Genomic DNA, 24,728 nt, shown 5'->3' on the forward strand with positions numbered 1-24,728 from the left:
CTGAACACAAAAAAAGTATACTTTAACCCCCTTTATTTTATATTTCCAGCAAAATAGAAAGAATATGAGTAGATTTTGTAAAAAGAGTAGCTTTATCCTAATAATTAAATTGAGGGGAAGTATATAAAATAAATTAAATGTACATAAAAGTTTTATAGATATGACATAATATATATGACATCTTTACTTATTTAGGGTAAAAGGTTTAATTTTATCCCGAAAGTATTTATTTAAGAGTTATGGGTATCTGAAAGTTTTTTTAGGAATAATGTTGTTATGAAAATGTTAAAGTCGTAGCAATATCTCCCTGTCCTTTGACAAAGTTAATTTTGATCATTAGGTGACACGATTTTGTTGAGTTGGCACATAGGATATAATGCCATGTATTACTCACCTAGTATGCCACGCTAGCATCATCTTCCTTCCCGCCCTTTACTTGTCACCCCTGTACTCGTGGGAATTCAGCTCTGCCCCACCTCCTACTTCTCAAACCTTTCTTTCACTCCTTCATCCATTTCCTCCCCTCTCAAGTTCGACGCCTCCTCTTGCCATCTGTCTCCCCTTAACCTGGCCGGCAACAAGAAAATAGAAATCACTCTCCAGCAATGTCATCTCTAGCCTCACCAAACTCTTGCTCTTCAATATCTCTTCCCCGTTATCCACTGGACCCCTCACTATTCCCTCAACCTCCTTCGTTCTGATATCATCTTTGGCCTCACCATTGCCAGCCTGGCCATTCCTTATGTCAGTTTCTTCATCACAACTTCAACATAAATTACCACTTGCCTTCCATCTCTCCTCCCACACCATTAAAAAATCAGTCTTTCGGTTTTCTTATATCTGTCACCATCATGACTGCTTAACCTATTATGATTCTGAATATGAATTTAAGAATAATTTTGCCTTGAACTGCCGCTTGGTCAAAGTATATGTGTTTGCAGGTTTTTTGGAGTTCTAAAGAGAGAGAGGGAGAGTGAGTGAGTGAGAATGAGGATCACCTCTGTAGTTAGCACCGTAAAACAGAGCAATCAGGAAACAACAAAAAATGAAGGTGATAAACATGAGAGGGCTAGGAGTGGATGAAGGAATGAAGGGAAGGTTTGAGAAGAGGATGGGGCCGAGTCGAATGAGTACAGGGATGAAAAAGTGAAGAGAAAGAGGATGATGCTGACATGGCATAACACAACAGGTGATAATACGTGGCATTAAATTCCAGGAAAATTTGTAATAAGATCCCACCCAAGAGAATTAAATATAAAAATGTTTTTTAAAATTATCAAATTATTTTGAAGTCCCAGGTAGTGATGAGCACTTGGTTTTTCAGTTTGGTTTTCAGTGATAACCGAATTAACCGAATAGAGTGAATTTTAAACATCAAATTGAAACAGATTAACCAAATTAACCGAAACCGAATTAACTGAAATATTTCAGTTCAATTAACCAATTAACCGAAATATTTCAGTTCGGTTAACCGATTTATCGAAATATATATAATTGTGAAAGATAATTTTAAATTAAATAATAATAAAACACTATTACAACCATTAATTAATAATATTTCATCATTTAATGTGATTTATTATAATAATATTTATTATAACCATATTTATTGAATATAAATATATTTAAAGAGTTCACATACATATTTATTATAATAATCTTTATTAAATATAAATATATAATATATTTATCTCACTTTTAACCAAATTTTTTTCTACTAACCGAAACCGTACACTGAAATCAAATGTTTAAAAAATAAAAATCAAATTTGTAACCAAAAATTGAAATAAACGAACTGAAAAGCCAAAATTAAATTCAGTTTCGTTCGGTTTTCTATTATGGCTTGGTTTTGCTCACCCCTAATCTCAAGGGACCTCATTGCAATAAATTCCATTTGTTTAATTACCAAGTTGTCTTTTTTTTTTAAGTACGCATTGACAACTGAAAGAGTATTCATTAACAACTTAAGGTATAATGATGAACAACTATCGTGACAAGTATTAACAATACATTTTCTCAATACATCACAAAATGTAATGCATGAATTGTTAATAGCTGTCACGATAGTTGTTAATTGTTATACCTTGAGTTGTTAACGACTGCACTTTCAATTGTTAATGCATACTTTTAAAAACAGATAAGGGCAATTTGGTAATTAAATAAATAAAATTAATTGTGATGAGATCCCTTGAAACTTCAGATTAATTTGATAATTCCAAAGGACATTTTTACATTTAATTCTCATATGTAGGACCTTATTACAATTTTTCCTAAATCCTATGTGTCAGGGTCAACTCAACAAAATTTGGTCAATTAACGATCAAAATTAATTTTGCTAACGAATGGGCAACATTGTTACGTTGTTAACATTTCTTGGGTAACATTGCTCCTAAAAAAACTTCTGAATGCCTATAGTTCCTGATCTAATACTCCAGACCAAATTGGACATTATTCCATTATAAAATATACACTTATTTATATCTACATCATAATTAACAATAATACCCAAATGAAATGTGTTATTAAGGGGAAAAAACTTAATTACTTCATTGATTTTATGAAATAACTTATAAATAAAAAGATTAAAAAAACTTTTAAAACATGTAATGCAAATAGAAACATAAATGACTTATTTTTGGCCAAAAATTAAAAAAGAAGATAATTTATATGTAGACAAATATACAAGCGACATCGACTTTCTAAATTTAATCATTAGGATAAAAATGATGCTCTTTTTATAAAATTGACTCATATTCTTTCCATTTTTCAGTAAATAAAATCTAATCATTTTCTTTTTATTTGGACGAAATATAAAATAAAGGAACAATGAAAGAAGATAGTGAATGGGGAGGGTTATTAACTGCAATTCTTTCCAAAATATAAAACGAAAGAGAAAGACACTAGAGAATTGTAGTTGATGAAATGAGGTGTTCAGATGTAATTTTTATTTCTTATTGATGAAAAAAAGAAGGCAGCTAAGAGATAAAGAGACAATTTGTAAACTACTAGATGAGTTCAAATCGTTCTCTTAATGAACGACTTCTTCAATATTTCAAACGCATTTTTCTAATGAACGGTTTTTAATGTAGTATTTTGATAAATATTTTTAATCCAATAGCATTTTGATAATCTTTTTTTTTTATTGTTTAACCTATTTTGACTATAAAAAAAACCCCATGTTCACTGCGAGGTGGTCTTTTGATGCTGCAACACGGGCAATAGAAATAAAAAGACCACGTTTAATTAGCATTGCCATATTTGGAGAGGATCTAATAACATATGAAAGGAGATAGTGAATGGAGCAAACCAATAAATCAAATTTTGCATTCACAATTGAGCATTCAAAGGAGGGAAAATGATTCGAAGTATTCATTGCACGCCAAAAAAAAAAAACTAAAGTGTTAGGGCTAACAAAACACAAACTCTCTTGTAATTAGAAATGAGGTTTGCAGCTGCTTTGTTGAATATAATGAAAGTATATATATTAATTAAGAATGTATTTTAGAGCTCTCAAATGATACATAATCACAATAAACCCTAGTCTATCTCCCCTTACAATTTGAAATGGTTACTATATTTATGGAACATAACTCATTATTGTCTAAAGCCTGCTCTGCTGCATAAGACATAGCTTGCCTGAAGATGAATGCAGGTCGGCTTGGAGAAGGAAGATCCATCATCTCACTTTGAAGCATTGACATTATAGATGCCATAGTAGGTCTATCTTTTGCAAGTTCTTGCACACACAAAAGACCTATATGTATGCACCTCAATATATCATTGTGAAAGCTCAGATCATATATCTGCGGATCTATTAGAGGTATAATATTGCCATCGACCCATAATTTCCATGCCTAAAAAAATTAACAAGAAAAATAATAATTGTTAAACTTTGATGTTATATTCTCTGGGATAAACGTATTTTTAGAGCTTTTCTAAGAAAGGGATGTATGAATAGGAGAGGCTTACAAATCCTAAAAGTGTCAAAGATGCTGCCCCTGCATAAAAGCTAGTGTTTTTTCTTCCACTAATAATTTCTAGTAACAAAACACCAAAGCTAAAAACATCAGATTTCTCTGAATAGAGCCCTTCAGTTGCATATTCGGGAGAAATGTAGCCACTATAAGTAAACATTACATCTTTGATGAGCTCTCAATATACTATTAATATTATTACCTCAAGCAAAGCAAAATGAGCACTTACTATGTTCCAACGATTCTTTCTGTATTTGCCTGATCTTCATTGCCTCTAAACAATTTAGCCATCCCAAAATCTGATATCTTTGGATTCATTTCTTTATCCAATAATATGTTACTTGCTTTCAAATCTCTGTGTATAATTCTTAATCTTGAATCTCTGTGAAGATAAAGCAATCCTCTGGCTATTCCCTCAATTATGTTAAAGCGCTTTTCCCAATCAAAGGATTTTTGTTGTAGTGGATCTGCAAAAGATTGATCTGGTAAATATGTGATGAAGACAAATGTTCATAATAAGAATTTTTATTCATTTCCTGCAACATGATAGTGTCTGATATATTATTATTTGGATTGCGAGGTGACCTCTTGTAACTTCGTTTCTTGTACCTTAACTTGGTATCTGAACTTGCACATCAATAGGTATAAAAACACACATATACGTCAAAAACAGGGAATCATTTCTAGGAATGTCAACAAAAATGGAAGCATCAAGAGCATCAAGTCAATTAAGCAGTAAGTATTGAATTCGTGTTTCCCTAAATATTTATCAATTCTCAATGAAGTCCCCCCCCCAAAAAAAAAAATCTGATGCAAAGCATAGAAACATTCAATTTAACAAACTATCATATGCATAGAAGATGTTCACTGACCAAATATATAGGCATCCAAACTTTTGTTTGGCATGTACTCATAAACCAATATCTCTTCTCCTTCAATGCAACAGCCAAGAAGTCTAACAAGGTTTCGGTGTTGAAGCTTGGAAATCAATTCCACTTCATTTATAAATTCTTCCATGCCCTGTCCAGATGATCTTGACAATCTTTTTACTGCTATTTCCTGTCCATCTTCCAATGTACCCTAAAGTAAGATGATAAAATATATTAATTTCTTATGAAACGAAAGATGATAAAAGTTCCCAAAAAAAATAAACAAATGGAAGTCACCTTGTAAACTGGACCAAAGCCACCTTGCCCAAGTTTATTTACTATGTCAAAGTTGTTTGTTGCAGTTTCCAACTGTTTCAAATCAAACAATAATAGCTCTGGAATATGAACTTGCTTCAAGGACATAATCTGCCTCTTTTCTTTAGTCTGCATCTGCATTTCCCCTGTGTTTTACAGATTTTCCCCATTTCATTTCCCTTGAAAAGCACATATTGCTATTCTAATGCCAAGTTCCTCGAGCAATGAGTTAGCCATATGAAATTCTCACATATTCTTGATCAAAATGAAGAAACGCAAATGTTCAATATATTATCTGAGATTGCAAAGTAATGACTCTATCCTGTATAAATAATTAGAAACAAAATCACCGATCCCTTGAATGAACTCTTACAGTGAAATTGAAAGTTACCTCTCTGCTTTGAGCACTTTTTCCATAAGAAATATCCAGCCACAGTAATGAGAATTGTTCCTATCAAAACTGATATTATAATAGGTGTTGTCATTTTCCTACTGCCTTTACCTGTATCAAAGATCAAAGAAGAATATTCAGAGAGCCTTCATTTGCTGACAATAAATTCGAAACTCCCTGAAAGAAAATCTTCCGCACGTTTTAAAATTCTTTTGAAGAAATAAAAAACAATACAATTTGAAAATAAGTTCAAAGGTAACATCGTTCCCAAGATATATAACATGGCATATCATGTAAAAAGTCATACAACAAGATATATATAATGCTTAAATGAAATTTAAAGTTGAATCAAATCCTAGTTAAGTGTTAAAAAGCTTTCTTTAATTAAGATATATACATAGTTCTGAGTTGGCTAAGCGTATGTAAACATCTACTCCATCTGGTAAGCTTTGCATGTCAAGTAAATCTGTATTCCAAATCATACATCCAAGGTTTCTTTCATGGGCATAAGCTTTACAAGAGCAATTCTTGAGGCATGAAATTTGACAATCTTCAGGATCCTCAACATAAGAAGGTAACACCTGTGCCTCACCTGGTACTTTTACTTTCTCCACCATAAAAAACCCATCTATGTTGCTGGCTTGAGAATCATTTTTGTCTCTTTCACACTGAAGTGCCTCTCTTCTCACGCACCCATTGGTCCAATTCTGCCTTGCCCATTCTTCTTTGTTCTTTGGTTCAAACCCTCTCAAGCAGCTACAAATTGGAGAGTTCTGCAAATCACAAATCCCAAATGGGCCACATTTGCCATAAACATCACAATCTGAAGAATACATTATCCTCCGAAGATCCCATGCATTGGTCTGGGAATTCCAGAGCCGTTGTTCAACTTTGCCCTGAGAATTTAACGTAAAACTCCAGAGGGACTTGTCTGAATAAAAAGATAGGTTGAAACTCCCTTGTTCTCCTTTCAATTGGAACCCAGTTTGGGAGTTAGATGAAATTGTCCTAGGTATCCCAAGGAAGTTTACGCCATCCCAGGGACCACTTCGAAAATAAGGATGATTTTCTTTCCACACGAATATTTCTGTAACATTACGAGGTTCGAGACCGCAGGAAAATTCTCCAGAGGATGGATCAGATGCACTTTTCCATGATGTAAGCCTCACTTTCTCACCTGTGTGTTGATTAGTACTAAGTTTCATGTCTTGTAATAATGTGTCACAAGGATGTTCGAAACTCTGCCACACCGTAGATCCAGTAATACCATCTACTAGTACAAGGTTGCCAGAATCCAAGAGCTGAGCACTGGAATTTGATGCAATACTTGAGACATTTGTTGACCATAAAATCTGTTTTTGCCCATCCAAAACAACAAGATTGCCATTATTCTCTGATATTGTGAGAATTCCCGAAGAATCTCTTAGTGGGTTGTTTCTATTAGCTACCCAAACAACATTGGATTCAGACAAAAACCAAATTCCCACATAGCGGTTTGTTGAATTCTTCGGACTGAAGAATCCCAGTGTGAACATGCTAATATTTGAGCTCAATGTTTCAGGTTCATGGATCAACACAGATGGCTCGATGATGTCCAAGGCACAGACCAGAAGAGCAAAAGACAACAAATATATAAGAAAAGAAATTAAGAAGCATATATATCTACTGAATCCCATGAAGAACATGGTGATAATCGGAAGTGGAGGAAGAAGATAGGCTTCGAAATGCTATGAAGGATAACCCGTAGCCTGTTCTACTTTGGTTATCCTACTATGCAAGCAAGGCTAGCAATATCATTACAGCATATAATATATAACAAAATTTAGAAATGTCGCGAGGCCTTGAACACCAAACACGACTAAAATAGCTAAACTAAATTTTCTCTTCTATTAGTGATTGTCAATTAGTACAGCCGTCTCATTCATCGATCCTAGACTTCGAAATTATGGTGTGAACAAAAGAATTTAAAAGCATACCTCTGCAGTGCAGTGACGAATTTCCCCCGCCCCACAAATTTTATAATTGAAGTTACCTGAGAAAGCTCAGTCTTTCCGGGTTTTAAAAAAATGGTAAAAAACAAAAGAAAGTTCAATCTTTTTCATAGTTAAAAAATTAATGGTTAAATTAATTAAGAAACAAGCTAGGAATTTTTTATGCGTGTTATGCGTGTTTTCTCCTTTTTATTATTTCATTGTTTACTATATATTTACTCACAATATACTCAAAGAAAGTTCAAACGAAGTGCATTAGTTTATAGCAGGTAGAACATTTTATATCACTTTGATTGATGATGAGGTGCTTCAGTTTCTACAATCCTAATCTCCTAAACAAGTCCTGGACAATAGAATTTAACACAATTTTGTTTAGTTACCCAAAGAATAATGGATTCAGACGTGAACTAAATTCCGCAGTGGCGATTTGTGGAATTATGTACAGTGAAGAATCCCAGCATGAACAAGAAAAGTAAGTGATGACAAACAAGAAAGCATTTTTCTGTACTCAATCCCACCATAAACATGATGATTATCAGAAAATGTGTCTTCAAATGCTGTGAAGGGTAAATCCTAATCTCGCATAGTATAGTTATCCGACTCAACGAAGCAGTTTCTCTGTATAAAATTGATAACTAAATGGGTTAAGGTTTATCTAATATTGTAAAGTATTTTTTCATATGAGCCTGACACTTCAAAATATGATGCGATTCATTTAATATTTCAAAGTATTTTTTTCAAATGCACCTAACATCTTAATATTTTAACAGCAAAGTTGCACCATAAAATATGATAAGGTGCTAAACATCTAAAATAATATTCTAGGGTGCTAAATGAACTAAAATATACTCTTTCGGTTCTAAATATAAGACTCATTTTGTAATATAAAATACACTAAAAAATCGATCTTATATTTAGAACCGGAGGGAGTACTTTGTAGTGTTAAAATCACTTGGCAAGGTCACATCATAATATATTTTATGGGTGTTTGACCTATATCCTTTAGGCTAATGAATAAATCTTAACCATAATTAATTTATAAAGATTAAAATAATTAGTTAAATTAATTATTTAAAAGACAAACTAAAATAAAATATTATAGTTAAAAAAATACTAATATTTAGAAGAGTAAATGTAAAAATTTACACTAATGCATCCAGTGTCCTATTTTTTTAGTAGAACAATTTTACTCATAATATTTTTCTGTGCAGCACTGAAAGATGAAAGGTAGAGTTGCATAAAAGATTATGGCTGAAACAGCAAAAAAGAAAAAAGGAAAGAAAAAAATTATAAGTAATATTACACTGTAAAAATTGGGTTGCTGAATATATATACCTGAAAAATAAAATACGTGTAAAATTGCACATTTATGCTATTTAGACTCAGTCAAGGGATCTTAGTGCCCTCGTTATCAACTTTTTTAATTTCCTTATTGTTTTCCCCTTTGGGCAAGACCGGTCATATTTATGGTTTTAATAATTGCCACTTCAAGGTCTTAAAAATATTTGAAGCTGTTGAAACTAACTTATATTCTGCGAAAATTATAATATATTTATATATTTTGCCAGCTGCAAAAATTGTATTGTCAAGCCAATTAATCATCTTCTAGGTGTATGTGAGATAGATGACTTGCAAACAAGGGTAAGCGCAGCTTGAGGAGGAAGGGGGTCCAATCTTTTTAGTATAAATATATATTTATATGGCGTGCACAATGTAACTACAATTATATATTTTTGTATATTTAATAATAATGCCCCTTTATCATGCATAAGGGTAAGATTAGATTGGGTTTAATTGGCTTTGCCATTTATTAAAATCCATGTGACTTTGAGTATTCAGAGATGTTTACGTTATTCCCAATAATAGGGCTCGGTAACAGATCGCTTCTTCCAAAGCACGTCCCGTTCGTTCAGCTCGCAACAATCCAATTAGTTCACCGGGTGAAAAAACATTAGACATTCCATCTTCTGAAACCAATACTTTTGATGTTATTTGACTAGCGAATTGTTATTCAGTGATTATATTTGACCAAAACATGAAAGTTTGAAGAAACATTATTTATAGTCTCTATCTATCTATTATATTTAGTTATGTATCTGCGCGCAAATTTTCAATGAAGCACAAAAATGATCTGTGTATAATTTATAATTAGTGTTACGTAATGCTTAACCTTCCAATTGGATTTAGGGAAAATGACAAAAAAAATTAAAAATTACTAAATGTCAACACAAATTTGGTGCTGTCAGTACCAAATAAAATGTTGTTACCAAACTTGAACTGAAATTTAGTAAATTTCAGCTTTCTTTTTTTGTCATTTTTTCTTGGATTGACCGTGTAAATCAAGTCATTTTGTCTGACTTTATTCTCAAATATTGATGTTTTTAAATAATTTTTTTGGGAAAGATGTAAAAATCTCATAAACTTTTAACCAAAGTACATTTAGTATCATAAAGTAATACCCATAAATTTGCAAAATCAAAATTAAAAAAAACACACGTTAAAGTTGCCTAATGGTTCTTAATTTTTGTGGTAAAGCCTATACTTTAAGAAAGTATCAAAATATTTCTAACTTAAACAAAAAAATAGGATAAAAATATAAAAATATGTATAAACTTTCAGTTAAAATGCGTCAAATACCCTTTTTTTTTTTGCATATGCAAAAGTGTTAGTGGCAATCTCACCCAAGAAATAGGTAAATTGGGTGAGTTATAAAAATTTTACGAAATTAAAACAATGAACTAACAGAAACAGAGAGTGTGAGTTGGAGAGATTTCACCGTAGAAAAGTGGACACAGAATTTATACTGGTTCGGTCTCAACCATTTGACTTACATCCAGTCCTCAAAACACCTCTGAGTATTCCACTATGTTCCAAGATTGATCGGGCTCTTGGTGCTGTAGTACAGTAGTTGATACTCTCAATCATTCCCTCTTACTTCTCGTAAGGTTACAATCGCACTCAAGAGTCCACATTCTTGAGTATCACACAAGACGTGATTAATGATGAAAAATATAAACTCTCTTATAGAATGAATAAGTGATAATCACTAAAGTTCGGTGTATAGAAGAACAGAATATTGAATGTAACAGTAAATAATCAACAGAGGGTAGCTGCGTATTCAATCTGTTCATTTAATGCTTCTTCGCGCCTTTTATAGTTGAGGTAGTTTAGTAACCGTTAGACGGAAGAGCTTCTAACCGTTGAGAGTCCGATTGCGTATTTTTCCAGTTGCAATGGTTTTCGCCATTAATGCTTCTGACAAGGTAAGTTACAGGCTACTTAAACAACTATTGGAGAGCCATTGGTTTTTCTTTGCAATATGCAATAATAAGTTAATTCAATAAGTTTTTTTCTTTGCAGAGTAAGATCAAAAGCAGAACCAAACAAATGATAAAGTGAACATTCATAGTTTACAAGTAGAATCAATCAGTTGTTAAATGTGCTGAGCAATAACTGAATGTGCTTGATTGAAGTGATGATCGATTACTGGTTGATCGATCAGGTTATTGATTATTCAGAGTAAGAGCTTTTGAAACAGATAACTAAGTTTATCGATCAAGTGATAGATTAATGATTTATCAATCCACTTATCGATAAAATGAACAATGGCTTTATACTGATATGCAGAGAAAAAGAAGATCAAGGTCACTTTTGATTTTAAATATCTTCAAATAGAAAATTAAGATAAACATGAAGACTGAAAAAAGCTTAAATGAAATAGATGATAAATTTTGAGAAACATCGTGACTGGTTGAAGTTTAAACTAAAATCGCTCCATGATCGAACAAGTGATCGAACACTTGTTGATCGATCAAGTTATCGATAAACATGGTGTTATAGAAATAGATTTTAAAACAATAATTTTCAAACACATTATCGATAAATAGATGATGGATAACCTTATCGATAAACAATAAGCAAAAGTATATTCAGTGAAAACTCAGGCTATGTGGGTTAATCGAATAGGTGATCGATTAATGAATGATCGATCAAGTGATCAATAAAGAGGTTTAATCCTGCAAAGTCAAAAGAACTGATTTATATCGATCACGTTATGTGAAAAATAAGGTAGATATGTAAGTGTGATGATCGATCATATTATCAATAATCTGATTATCAATTCAGTGATCGAAGAACCATGATTTAAGAGTGATGTATTGATTATCGATCATGTGATCGATAAGTTGTTGATCAATCAGGTGATCGATAAGCTTCTGAAATAAGTACCTGCACACAGTGTTATGAAGTAATGTTCGATCATATTATCAATAAATGACTGATCGATAAATGGTGACTAAAACAAAACATAGAATGAGTAGAGCGCATTACCATTTATCTGTCTCTTCATCGATAATCTATTTATCAATCATGTTATCAATAAATGCCTATCAGATTTGTATTCCTTTATCTGACAGATGTTCAATCATCCTGATTATCGATCAAGTGATCGATAATTTACTCCAGACTTTTATACATAACTAAATTAACAATGATTGATCAATTGATTGATCAACACATTATCTAACAAGTTATCGATCAAAGTTTCTGCTAAGTTACTTGATTGTACAGAGATATTATCTATTAGCTTATCAATAAGTCCTTGATCGATCAGATGATCGATCAACATACTGAAACACAAATTTCTTATTTTGTTATCATCAAAACCTTAATCCTAACAAAAAGTACCTATGATGATGGAAATAAATTAATTCTTTTAGTTTTGGTCAAAAATAAAACTCTATTAAAGTTCATTATACTATTATAATATTAAGAAGTTTATGGTTAATGAATAAGTTTGATCCTTTTATTTTACATCAAGTTTTTAATTTAATTCTTTAAATTCATAAATATATTTTCAGTGATGGTGAAGAAAATAAAGTACAGTTTCAATCACTTAATAGTAATATTGTCAGTCTCATTAAAAAAAAATACTAACTCAATGAATTTAGATGGCAACTCTACAATTATACTTGGTGAAATGAGGAGATTTACAATGAACATATTTACAAGAAATATAGGGATATTTACAACAATATATAAGGGAATTAACAACATAAAATAGGCCTCATGTTTCTTTTAAATCATCTAATTTATGTTGTAAATATCCCCTTGTGTTTCTTGTACTTAGTCTCACTTTTGTTGTTAATTTCCTTATGTGCCTTATAAATTACCTAATTTTTATAGCTAATTCTTTTATGTGTTATTAATTTTCTTATACTTCTTATAAATTGTCTAATTTTCGTTTTAAATTCTCTTATTTCAATTGTTCATCTACATCTTGATATGAACATTTTTCTCTCCACAAAACCTCCAATGGGATCTTGCTTTGTAAATCACTTTATTTTGCTTTGTAAATCATCTTATTTTACTTGGTTATTCATAGTTGGACATTTATATTTGTTTTGTTACATAAATTTTTGTTTGTTTGCATCATTAAAGGGATTGGATGACTTGATGGCCATTGGCCACAATTTTTCTTCTTGGATCACCAAAACTCCAGTTGGGTAGTTGATCTTTCCTTCAACCAATTTTATTTCTATTTAATATATATATGTTTTTTTTAAAAAATATCTACGTTACAGTAAATAAAAGATAAAATAGTATATTTACATTAAAAATTTAATGAGGTGGTTTATAAAAAAAAAGTACCAAGAAAAATCTTTCCTCTTCGCTTCATAAACAGGACTAGAGGAGTATTTACTAACCAAAAAGCAAAACATACATACAACATAATTATTTTTTTAGTTTTGTAATTTTATTTAAATTTTAATATCATAAACACTATTTGAAACTTCATAAGGATATTATTGAAAACAAATTATAATTGCATGTTAAAATTTGAAACAAGAGTATATCTAAATATAAAATTAAAATTAAAATTGGAGTTAAGACGAATAAATAGAAAAAACAAATTATTAATTTTACAATGAATAAAAAGGTTATCGAATATGATTAACATAAAGTTAATTAATTTATCACTTCTTCTCATTTTTAGCTATCCTTCTAGAATACATTTGATTAATTATCGTAATTTATTGCTATTTTATTTATATTTTTAAAATTTAAAGATGACATTATTTATCAATATCACTATTTTAAATTATATCTTTATCTTCACTTACCAATTAAATTTCAAAATCTAAGGAAGCATTAATTATGCATAAAAAAATAAATTAAAAGAGCACATAAAAAATAATAACATTAACTAATTTTCTTATATTATTATAATTACAAGTTTCTAACAGGTTTTGACCAGCCTGACAAGCTGAATAGGCTTCTCAAAAAAGACATCGTCTATTAAACTAAGTCCTTAAAAAAGTTGTGTTCCTAATTTTAAATAGGTCAAGCCTAATGTATGTTAGATCAAAACCCCTAATAGGCTGTCTGATCTATTTTCATTTCTAGTGATAAGGATCTAAAAATGTGTAGAGTTAGGAGAACAAACTGAAACATGCATAAAGTTAAATCATAAAATACATAATTTAGGCCTTTTTTCCCCCCGGAAAATCTGAGTCAATGATAACCCATCCTATGTGGCACCAAGACTCTTAAAATTGGCCCATTTAATCAGCGCCACATCAGAAACCCTCTGCTTTCCAATTGGCGGCGAGTCGGCGACTCACAAAAGCAACGCTGGTTTGACTCACAGCAACAGACAAGGACGTAAAAGAAGGCGACAAAGATGGCGAAGAAGTAGCAGGTGGCGACGGCGGCAGCGGAGGAGCACCACGTGCTTTCCTTGAGGTACGCTTTACGTAAATCAGATTCTGGTATCCCTCTCCATGCTTTGTCTTCTCTCCCCCACAAATTCCTGTACTATTCCCTCCCGGCCCCGCCCCCCTGTTTCTTTTCTCTCCCATACCCCCTCCTCTCTGTTGCATCTGTAGACTTTTTACATAAATTGAGGTTGGTCAAGGATTAATAATCAATAAATTAATAAATACGAAGTAGATGTTCAGATGATAATGATTATGGAAACTAAGTGTATACAGACCGATATATAATATCATTGTTATTTCGATGCTCTAATTCTCATAGGTTTTATGTTTCATAGAATGCTTAATTCATTCTAATTAACAGTTCAATCCTTAAAGCTTGTTACTGTAGAAGGAGGGGTTTCTGATTTTTGGTCACTTAGTGCCTGTTTGGCATCACTTATTTTGAGCTTATAAGTAGCTTATAAGCTCTATAAGCTCGATTGACATAATATGTATGTTTGGATCATCTTTTCTGCAATCGGGCTTTTGTCTGAAAAGCTACAATAAGCTATAAGCTAAAATTAACAATTTATGACTTATAACTTATGGCTTATAACTTTTGAAATATGGAGAGAGAAAAAGTTAACAAATTTATTACCTCTTTTGGTTCTTATTATAAGCCTCAAATAACTAATTTGTATATAATAAAAAATCAGTTAAAATTAGTTGAAAGTAATGAATAAGTTAGAAATATATTTTTATTTTTAAATATGCTTCTAAAAATATACTTTTATTTTTTCATGTTTCACTTTATATTTAAAATATTTTTTATGACTTCTTCATATTAAATTATTTTAATTTCATTGTATTATGTGAAATTATTTTTTTAATCATGTTTCATTATTTATTAAAAATCATATATATTTTGGTCATTTTACAACCAAAGTTACTTTTACTCAATTACAATCCAAACAACCTTTTACCAATATCACTTTTGTAATCTAGCTTTTCTGAACTCTAATCCAAACACAATTCAGCTTATGCAATTTAGCTTTTATCTAATTTCACTTTTCTATAAGCTACTTTTTCAATGAGCTACTTTTCCAATCGCTGATCCAAATGGACCCTTAGTTTCTGATTTTTGGTCACTTACATTGAACAAAGTATTGAAGCCCAAACCAAGAATCCCTGGCCTATGGTTCATGCACCATTCTTTGGGAGCTGTACTGAGAAGTTTGTTTAAAATACAATTTTAAAATATCAAGTTTGTTTTGGCCTGTAGAACTTTGGCCTCCCTTTTGTCTTTTTATTTTATTGGTTTGTTTTGCTTCTTGAATGTATGATGATATCATATACTACTAGATATCACCACTGATACACTGAATATAAATTTTGTCCTTAATTTGAACTGTATGTTATCTTCAGCCAGATATCTGAAAACTTGTTCTTGGAATATGAAATCTGTTGTGAAAAATGCAGAAGGGCTACATGAGTTTATCTTCTTTCCAAATACAACCAAAACAGTTCAATCCTGTCATAACTTCCTATCAACACGTGATTCCTTCCGTTCCCTTTTGTATGCTGTTCTAACCTCGTGTCAAGAGGAAAAGGTATTATTAGAGCTTGTGGAGTTCTTAATGATGATATACCCTTTTGGAAAATTCACCTGAAAGCAATAATTGTTCATCCTACATACTCAGATGCTACACACATTTGTTATGCTGCAACACAAACATTAGAAGTAAGGAGAAGTTTTTATTTACACTTTTTCATATTTGTAAAGGATCTAATAGTATAAGAATAGATGTGTTGAACAAAATTACAATGCAGCACATTGAAGGAGGGAGAATAACCATACATATTCATTAAATACAGAAAATATTGAACATTAAAGAACAAGACAGCAGATTATGTAGGAACAAAGGTTTAGAGCTACACTGTTCAAGATCTTGAAATCACTTATCAATGAACAATGCTTCAAATGAAACAAGAACATCGCCAACCCCTTCTATCTCCCCTCAAAATTTGAGATAGTCACTTTATTGGTAGAATATAAATCATCATTTTTTGGAGTTTGCTTGATTGAATGAGGCATTTTCTGTCTGAGGATGAATGCAGGTTGGCTTGGGGGAGGAATATCCATGATCTCACTTTGAAGCATTAACATTATAGAGACCATGCTGGGCCTATCTTTTGCAAGTTCTTGCACACATAGAAGACCTATGTGTATGCACCTTAATATATCCTTCTGAAAGTCTGGATCATATATTTGTGGATCTATTAGAGGTGTAATGTTATCATCAATCCATAGCTTCCATGCCTGTAAACATTAACAACAATAAAAGATGATTCTAGGTAAATTTCAATATTATGTCAATACTAGAAAGGGCTTTGAAGTTTTTGCAAGAAAGGAAGTCACAAATCGCAGAGACTTACATATCCTAGTAGTGTAAATGTCTCTGCATCTTCGTAAAAACTAATATTTTTTCTTCCACTTATAATTTCAAGCAGCAAAACGCCAAAGCTAAAGACATCAGATTTCTCGGAATAGAGTCCTTCTGTTGCATATTCTGGAGAAATATAGCCACTACATTTAAACAAATGTTTTAGCTCTCAGATACTACTGATATTATTATCTAAAACAGAACAAAAGTTGCACATACTATGTTCCAACAATTCTCCCTGTATTTGCTTGATCTTCACTACCTCCAAAAAGTTTAGCCATCCCAAAATCTGAAATCTTTGGGTTCATCTTTTCATCCAACAATATGTTACTTGCCTTCAAATCTCTATGTATAATTTTTAATCTTGAATCCTTATGAAGATAAAGCAATCCTCTAGCAATTCCCTCAATTATGCTGAAGCGCTTCCCCCAATCTAAAGATTTCCGTCGTAGAGGATCTGTAAAAGATTATTTTAGGAGGGATGTTGGAGGAAGGTAACTGTTTTAAGGAGACTCCATTTAATTCCTGCGATGTGCAAGCAAAGAGTGGAAGTATTTGGTACGCTAGGTGATAGGTGTTCTCTTGTGACTTAGTCACTTGTGCCCCTACCATTTCTCATTAGATAAACCACATGAAATGTCCATCCACTACCTTGGACTTGCACATCCAAAGATACAAAAAGACACATGTACTAAGAAACTCGAGAAGCATTCTACGATGTCAACAAAGTGGTAGCATGAGTAAAAAATATGAGTTGAGGTTTCAAACCTGTGTTTCTTTAAATGTTCACAAACATTCAGTCCAGTTTTTCTTTATCCGCCTCTTCCTCTTATGTACAGTGTAGAAGCTAAAAAAATCAGATTTAGTAAACTATCGTATGCATAGAAGATGTGTACTAACCAAAGATATATGCATCCAAGCTTTTGTTTGGCATGTATTCATAAACCAATATCTCTTCTTCTCTTTCAATGCAATAGCCAAGAAGTCTAACAAGATTTCGGTGTTGAAGTTTAGAAATCAACTCCACTTCATTGATAAATTCTTCCATACCCTGTCCTGATGATCTTGATAGTCTTTTCACTGCTATTTCCTGTCCATCCTCCAACTTACCCTGAAATAATATATAAAAAATGCTAATTCCTCATAACTTACAAGACGATGAACTTTAAAAATTGAAAATCACCTTGTAAACCGGACCAAAACCACCCTGCCCAAGTTTATTTTTTAAGTCAAAGTTGTTTGTTGCAGTTGCCAACCTTCTATGGTCAAACAATGATAGCTCCTGAATTTTGATGTGTTTAAGGTTTGTAATCCTTCTTTTTTCATCAATATGCATCTCCATTTCACCTGTATTTAACACATCTTTTTCCATTTAATTTTCATGGAAAAACAGACATTGCTATTCTAATACCAGGCTACTAGAGCTTTAAGTAAGCATTTTGAAGTTCCCATGTAATTTGTAAGGAAACATGGAAACTAATACAAGTTGTGATAGCATGATAACTTTCTCATTGGCATGTTCCTTTTTCTCTTCGTATGCTCTGATAATCATGTCAATCAGGAGCTTTACAGTAAGAAACAAAATCATTGACCCCCATAATAAATTCTTGCAGTAAAACATAAAACTTTACCTTTTCGCTTTGTTATTTTCTTCCATGAGAAATATCCAGAAGCAGTAATGAGAATTGTCCCCATTAGAACTGATATTACAATAGGTGCTGTTATGCTCCTAGCTCTACCTGTATGAAGGAAAATACGAAATATTCAGATAGCCTTCATTTCCTGACGAGAAGTTCAACATTCTACAGTATATATGTTCATCAAAAGAAGTGAAGAAATAAGATAAAGTTCCACAGTTATTTGTTATCTCATTTAGGTATAAATACAGAACATGTGGAGTTGTTTTACAATCAAGCACCACACTAGTACGTTGACTCCTTAAAAGGAATATAGCACCACATGTTATAATTCTATTTCACAATCTAACAACAACATCAATACCCAAGTCAAGAAGCACCGCCATAGACAAATAGGTAAACCGACTTGATATGACTCCTGTGACAAATATATGATGCTTGAATCAAATTTGAAGTTATTTATCAAATTTTGGAATTTTTCTAACTAAATGAGGTACCTAGTTCGGAGTAGGCTAAACGTATGTAAAGATCAACTCCTCCTCCTTCTAACAATCTCTCCAGGTCAACTAAGTCTGCATTCCAAAGCATACAACCAAGGCCTGAGGCAAATGCATAAGCTACACAAGAGCAATTCTTCAGGCATGAAGTTCTACAATCTACAGTGCCTTCAAAGTTGAAAGGTAACGCCTCTGCATGATCTGGTGGTTTTATCCTCTCCAGCTTTATAAACCCATCTGTCTTGTTAACTTGAGAACCATTATTTTCTTTCTTACACTGAAGTGCTTCCCTTCTTATGCACCCACTGGTCCAGTTCTGACTTTCCCATTCTTCTTTGTTTTTTGGTTCAAACCCTCTCAAGCAGCTGCAGATTGGTGAGCTTAGCGAATTGCAGATCCCAAATGGGCCACATGTGCCATAAAAATCACACTCTGTGACACCAGTTATCCACTCAAGCTCCCATATATTTGTCTGGGGATTCCAACGTTGCTTTTGTATTTTACCTTGAGGATCTAGCCTAAGAGTTAGCAACAATGATTTGTCTGTGTAATGAAAATATATCTCAAAACTCCCTTTCTCTTCTTTAATCTGAAACCCATTCAGGAACGTAGATGAACTCTCAGGCACCCCAAGAAAGTGTGTGCCATTCCAGGGACCACTGCGCCAGTAAGGATGATTTTCTTTCCATATGAACACTTCAATAACATTACGAGGTTCAATACTGCCAGCAAATACTCCATAGGATGGATCAGCTGTACTTTTCCATGATGTAAGTTGCACTTTCTCACCTGTTTTCTGAATAGTACTGAGTCTCATGTCCTGCAACAATGTATCACTAGGATGCTGGAAACTTTGCCACATGGATACTCCGGTAGTTCTATCTACAAGGACAAGGTTTCCAGTATCTAACAGCTGAGCACTTGAATTTGATGCAATTGAGACATTTGTTGACCAAACAACTTGTTTTTGCCCATTCAAAACAACAAGATTGCCATTCTCTGATATTGTGAGAATCCCAGATGTATCTGTTAGTGGGTTGTTTCTGTTAGCTACCCAAACAACAGAGGATTTGGACATGAGCCAAATCCCTACATAGCGATTTGTGGAATTCTGAGGCCTGAAGAATCCCAGCGTAAACATGTTATTGTTTGAGCTTACTTTTTCAGGTTCTTGGATTAACAAAGATGGTGTGATGGTGTCCAAGGCGCAGACCAGGACACTAAAATAGTACAACAAATATGCGAAAAAGGTTAGTAACAAGCAAGCTTTTTTACTGAATCCCATAATAACTAGACGGTTATCCGAAATGGAGCCAGAAAATGGGTTTTGGAATGCTGTGAAGGAGAACCATCGACTGCTTTCTTATGAACGAAGCAATGCTTCTGTCACAGTTATATCTTAACATGCTACACAGCTATTTTATTCGTACTGTCGTCATTACAAGTTTTTTCCTCCCATTTTTCTCTTTGGCTATGACTGGTTCTGTTTATGGTTTTAAAAATTTGCCCCTTCATCCATTAAAAATGGTTGAAGCAGTTGAAACTTGCTTGTTCTGCTAAAATGACTTCATTTTATATTGTATGGTCAGGTGGATTATCTTCAAGAGATTATTTGAGATGACTCCAGCAAATTATTTGACCAAATCAATGAATTTCCAAGAAATATTATGTGATCTCAACTCAGCATCTTACAAATATTTAGATGCAAGATGGTCCATAATATTGTGGCATCTGACTGCTATTCTTTAATTTTTCTTAATAAAAATTATTTTTTCCATAAAATTTTAGTTATGCACGTTGACATACGAACCTCTGATTATTATTAGATCTTCGGTTAGATTGGATTAACAATGTAAATTGTATCGCTTTGTCTGACATATTCTTTTACGTGCGAATTGGCCCAGTTTAAGCAAAATGATAAATGGCCTGCGAAATTTAACTATAATTTTATTTTTATACTCCTGTGGTCTTTAGTATGAGATCTATTTAACTAATTTGATTAAATTAAAAAAGTTAGGTAAGTTAGCTAATTGTAAGAAATATGACACGGTTTTTGTAAAATGCCATAATCATCTTCTTTGATATTCTCTCTCTCTTCTACTTGATTATGGTTGAGAAAGTATCAATAAGAATAATTTAAGAAAAAATTGATAAATATAATAAATAATTCTTATATTTAAGATTAAGATTAATACAACAATTATATCCGACATTATTAATGGCAGAGTATGTTTTATTTCATCTTTAATGAGTACATTTAATAACAATATAAATTAAAAAAGTCAGGTTTGAATGAAATATATTTTATTTTTATGTCAGTTTCTCTGACTTATTTGAACATGATCTTTTATTAGGAGTGCTTTTTTTTAATATATTTTAGTTTGGGTTAATATAATTTCTGGTTCTTAAAGTTTTTTATTTTTATTTTGGTTTTGATCTTTCAATTTTCAAATCTTGGATTTTGATTCTTTAAGTTTCTTTTTATTTAAAATATTAGTCTCTATAGATTAATAAAAATTTGGACCATTTTGTCCATTAAGGGATCAACTTGAGGCGCCAAAAAAAAATACATAATCTTATATTTTAATATGTTTCATGTTAGGAGTGATTCACAGAAGTTGGCCTTCTATAAGCAAAATGATAAATGGAATTGCAACTACAATTTTTATATTTATGTATTTAATAACGGTGATGAGGTATAATAATAACGTTTTGCAGGGATCAAATTAGACGGCCGTCTTTTCAGCTCAAAAAAAACAAAAAAGAAAAAGACTGCAGTATCCCAACGAGTCGGTCTTTATACCCATCTCATTAAAATTAAAAGAAAAAATTCTTGAAAAAATGACATTGAATCTTCTAAAAACAGGAATGGCAGGCAAATCGTCAAATTTTGGGGGAAAAAAATAGGTTTTTTTGGGCCGGAATTAAATTTTTTCTCAGTTAACTTTTTTCTAACGTCTTTTCTATTTTCCAAACACATCTTTCATATTTTCAGTTCTAAATTTTTCAATAATTTAGAAATATTTTTAATATTTAGCTTCCATGTTTTTAATTAAATGTAAATTATAAGTACTAAAAATATTTAAAATGACTACCTAAAAAATTAAAATTGATTACTAAACTATCTGCTATTACTTTTATTGTTAATTTATTAATGGGAATTGTCAAGTCAAATAACAAGGATATGGATTAAACAATTTAGTCGAGTGCAAAAACTTGATAAACATTGCGTCAGTTATATACAACTCCTTTGATATTTCAAAATTTAAATTTACACTCTTTAGAATTTTAATTTTTAAACATAAAATCCCTGCTGTTATTTATTGGAGAAATGACATGAAAAAAAGTTGAAAATTACAATATTCCAATTCAGGCACCTAAGAGTTCAAAATCCTAGAGGAGGAAGTGGTACCTCATTTGGTATTTTGCAAATGTAATCTAATGACTAAAATGTCCTTGTATCAGATTAAAAAAAAAAGGCTATCAAACTTGTCATTGCTAATAAATTTCTTGTAATTAACTGTTTAATACTTGTCATTGCCAGTTCAGAACTTATTAATAAATAATATGTCATTGTCTACACATTTTTTATTATTTGTTCTTTAATAGTTGTCATTTCAACTTATACAAGGGCATGTTTGCCATTTAACTACATTTGCAAGATACCCGATTATGCATCACTTCTTCTCCTAGAATTTTGAAGTCTTAAGTAGCTAAATTGAAATATTATACTCCTCTGGTCCTAAATATAAAACCCTTGTACATACTACAAAAAAAGTCTTATATTTAGGACCGGAGGAGTAATTTTCAACCTCAGTCGTTTTTCTTTACCTATTTTCCGTTTTTTTCCCGCCATCGTTACTTATTTCCCCATTTAATGCGTATCAAAATGAGTTCATTACTTTCATATGATTGGATAATTCTATTTTTTAATAAATTATGTCATCAATAATCTCTTATTCTCCTTCCATAAAAAATATGTTTTAGTTTTTAAACTACGATGAGTTTATTTACAAATTCATTTCTTTTAAATTTTACTAAAATCGTTAATATTTTATTTAGAAGTGCTTGATACTTGGGAGTTGTGAGGCAAAGCAATTAGTCAAAAATGTCAATAAATTAAGTTATAAAAGAAAACAATAAAAAATTTTGATCATGTGAAAGCAATGAATTGGTTTAAATAGGCATTAATAGGGGGAAACAATAAGAGGAGGGATTTAGTATTAAAAATAGAACTTTTGTAAGTTTTAAAATGAAATTCTGAAATGTGTTAGATTTTCAAGTATTATTGAGTAAAATTTTTGAGATAAGTTTGCACCTTTACACAAATTAAATTTAAATTCAGGAGTTTTATGAACTCTTGCATGTTTATTATTAGGCCTTGCTCTTAGCTGCTGATCCAGTTTGATCTTTTTGAACATCTTTGTTTTAAGCTATTAGTTTGAGTTTCAAAGAATAGAAATTTTGGATGTCGTCTCCAACGTGATAATGGCGGCTTTGATTTTACTTCCACGTGAGCTATTGTGAGGAATTACCTTCCCGTTTACTCTTCTAAAGTAAGGATATTCAATCTGTTCCGTTGGTAGGCTCACTCCAGTCCCGATCATTTTAAGAGAGAACGGGATAAAAAAATTTCCGAGATGAGATAATTTCGGATTGGGAGAGATGGGAACGGGACTGAGTCTTCCCATCCCGGGATGTGCAAAAAAACATTTTGCAAAAATTAAAAAAAAAAAAAAAGCCCTAAACTAATACTCCCTCTGTTCCTTATTATAAGAGACACTTGATGCTTATGCCATGTTCCTAATATAAGACACTTACAAGTTGTCTCTACTTTTTTGTGTTTATATTTTACCCATATTTATTATCTCCAACTCACACTCTCTCTTTAATAATTTAATTGTTTTTCTCATGTTTTCTCTCCTTATTAATGAGGATATTTTAGAAAAAAAATTATTTTTATACATTAATTGTTCTTAACTAACTTACTTTTTTTCAAATCAACGTATTTCGGGTCTCTATAATAAGAAACGGAGGGAGTACCAAATACCGTCTCCCTCAGTCCCTCTCCAGCCTCCAGTTCTCTACACCCCACACTCACACGGTACACGATCCATCTCCTTCTCGCCTTCGCTCTGAAATTGCCCCTTCCTGTGCTGTTGCGTAGCCGTGCCTCGCCATGTCTAATGCCTCATCGTAGTTCTAAAAGGACCTTCTTGCGTTCGCTCTGCTGTCGCTGAAGCCTCTAATGCCTCGCCGTGACTTCTCGCCAGCTCGTCTCTCCCCGCGCCGTTACCGTGACTTACTCCTTCTTGCCTTCCCTCTGAACTTTTGAGTCTCATTGCGCCGCCGTTAATCCTTCTTGCCAGATCGCTCTGTCTCTCCCCGCGTCATCGTGAGACTCATTCCTTCTTGCCTTTGCTTTGAACTCTGAAGTCTAAAGTCTCATCTCGTGAATCCTTCTCAGTTCTATTCTGTCTCTCCCTGTGTCGCCCTGAATCGGCTCTGAACTCTCCCCGTGCTCACCGTGAGTCGTTCCTTGCCTCCACAAAACTCTCCCTCCAAACCCACCAAAAAAGGAAAAAAAAAAAAAAAATCAATCAGGGTCAGATTCATGCCTTTAGTTTGATTGAATCCAATAATCTTACTTCTCATTTGTTAAAAGAAAAAGGTCAAAATAACGCATGAAGGTTGCCAACAATCCACACAATTTCGAAGTCCATAATTTTCCCTGGCCACAGCGACAATGTTAGGCCCCAAAAAAAGACAAGAAGTTTTTCGACACTAAATCAGGCCCCAACAAAAAACTAAAGACAGTCCAAGAAAAAACAAGACGGGACATTCACGGGAAGGGACACAGAACCAAAACCCCGTCCCATCATTGTTCACAAGGACGGGACAGGGACGGCCCT

General features: G+C 32.4%; 2 protein-coding genes across 2 annotated transcripts; both read right to left on the reverse strand.

Annotated features, from left to right (window-relative positions):
• Positions 1-3,542: 3,542 nt before the first annotated feature.
• LOC114756270 (uncharacterized) lies at positions 3,543-20,101 on the reverse strand. Its single transcript, XM_028945195.1, has 16 exons — positions 18,817-20,101; positions 18,314-18,421; positions 17,866-18,029; positions 17,583-17,793; positions 16,902-17,139; positions 16,675-16,825; positions 16,277-16,558; positions 14,164-14,421; positions 7,921-8,042; positions 6,243-7,085; positions 5,550-5,695; positions 5,141-5,304; positions 4,847-5,054; positions 4,204-4,441; positions 3,970-4,120; positions 3,543-3,854 (listed from the first exon to the last, which is right to left on the reverse strand). The coding sequence occupies exons 1-16, from the start codon at positions 20,099-20,101 to the stop codon at positions 3,543-3,545; spliced, it is 4,881 nt and encodes a 1,626-aa protein (XP_028801028.1).
• Positions 5,922-7,271, reverse strand: LOC114756263 (G-type lectin S-receptor-like serine/threonine-protein kinase At1g11330). Its single transcript, XM_028945191.1, has one exon. It carries the CDS (start codon positions 7,232-7,234, stop codon positions 5,930-5,932), a length of 1,305 nt encoding a protein of 434 aa, XP_028801024.1. The 5' UTR covers positions 7,235-7,271; the 3' UTR covers positions 5,922-5,929.
• Positions 20,102-24,728: the final 4,627 nt, after the last annotated feature.

Source organism: Neltuma alba, unplaced genomic scaffold (assembly GCF_004799145.2).
Source record: "Neltuma alba isolate B1F8T4 unplaced genomic scaffold, ASM479914v2 tig00010380_pilon, whole genome shotgun sequence".
Lineage (NCBI taxonomy): Eukaryota > Viridiplantae > Streptophyta > Magnoliopsida > Fabales > Fabaceae > Neltuma > Neltuma alba.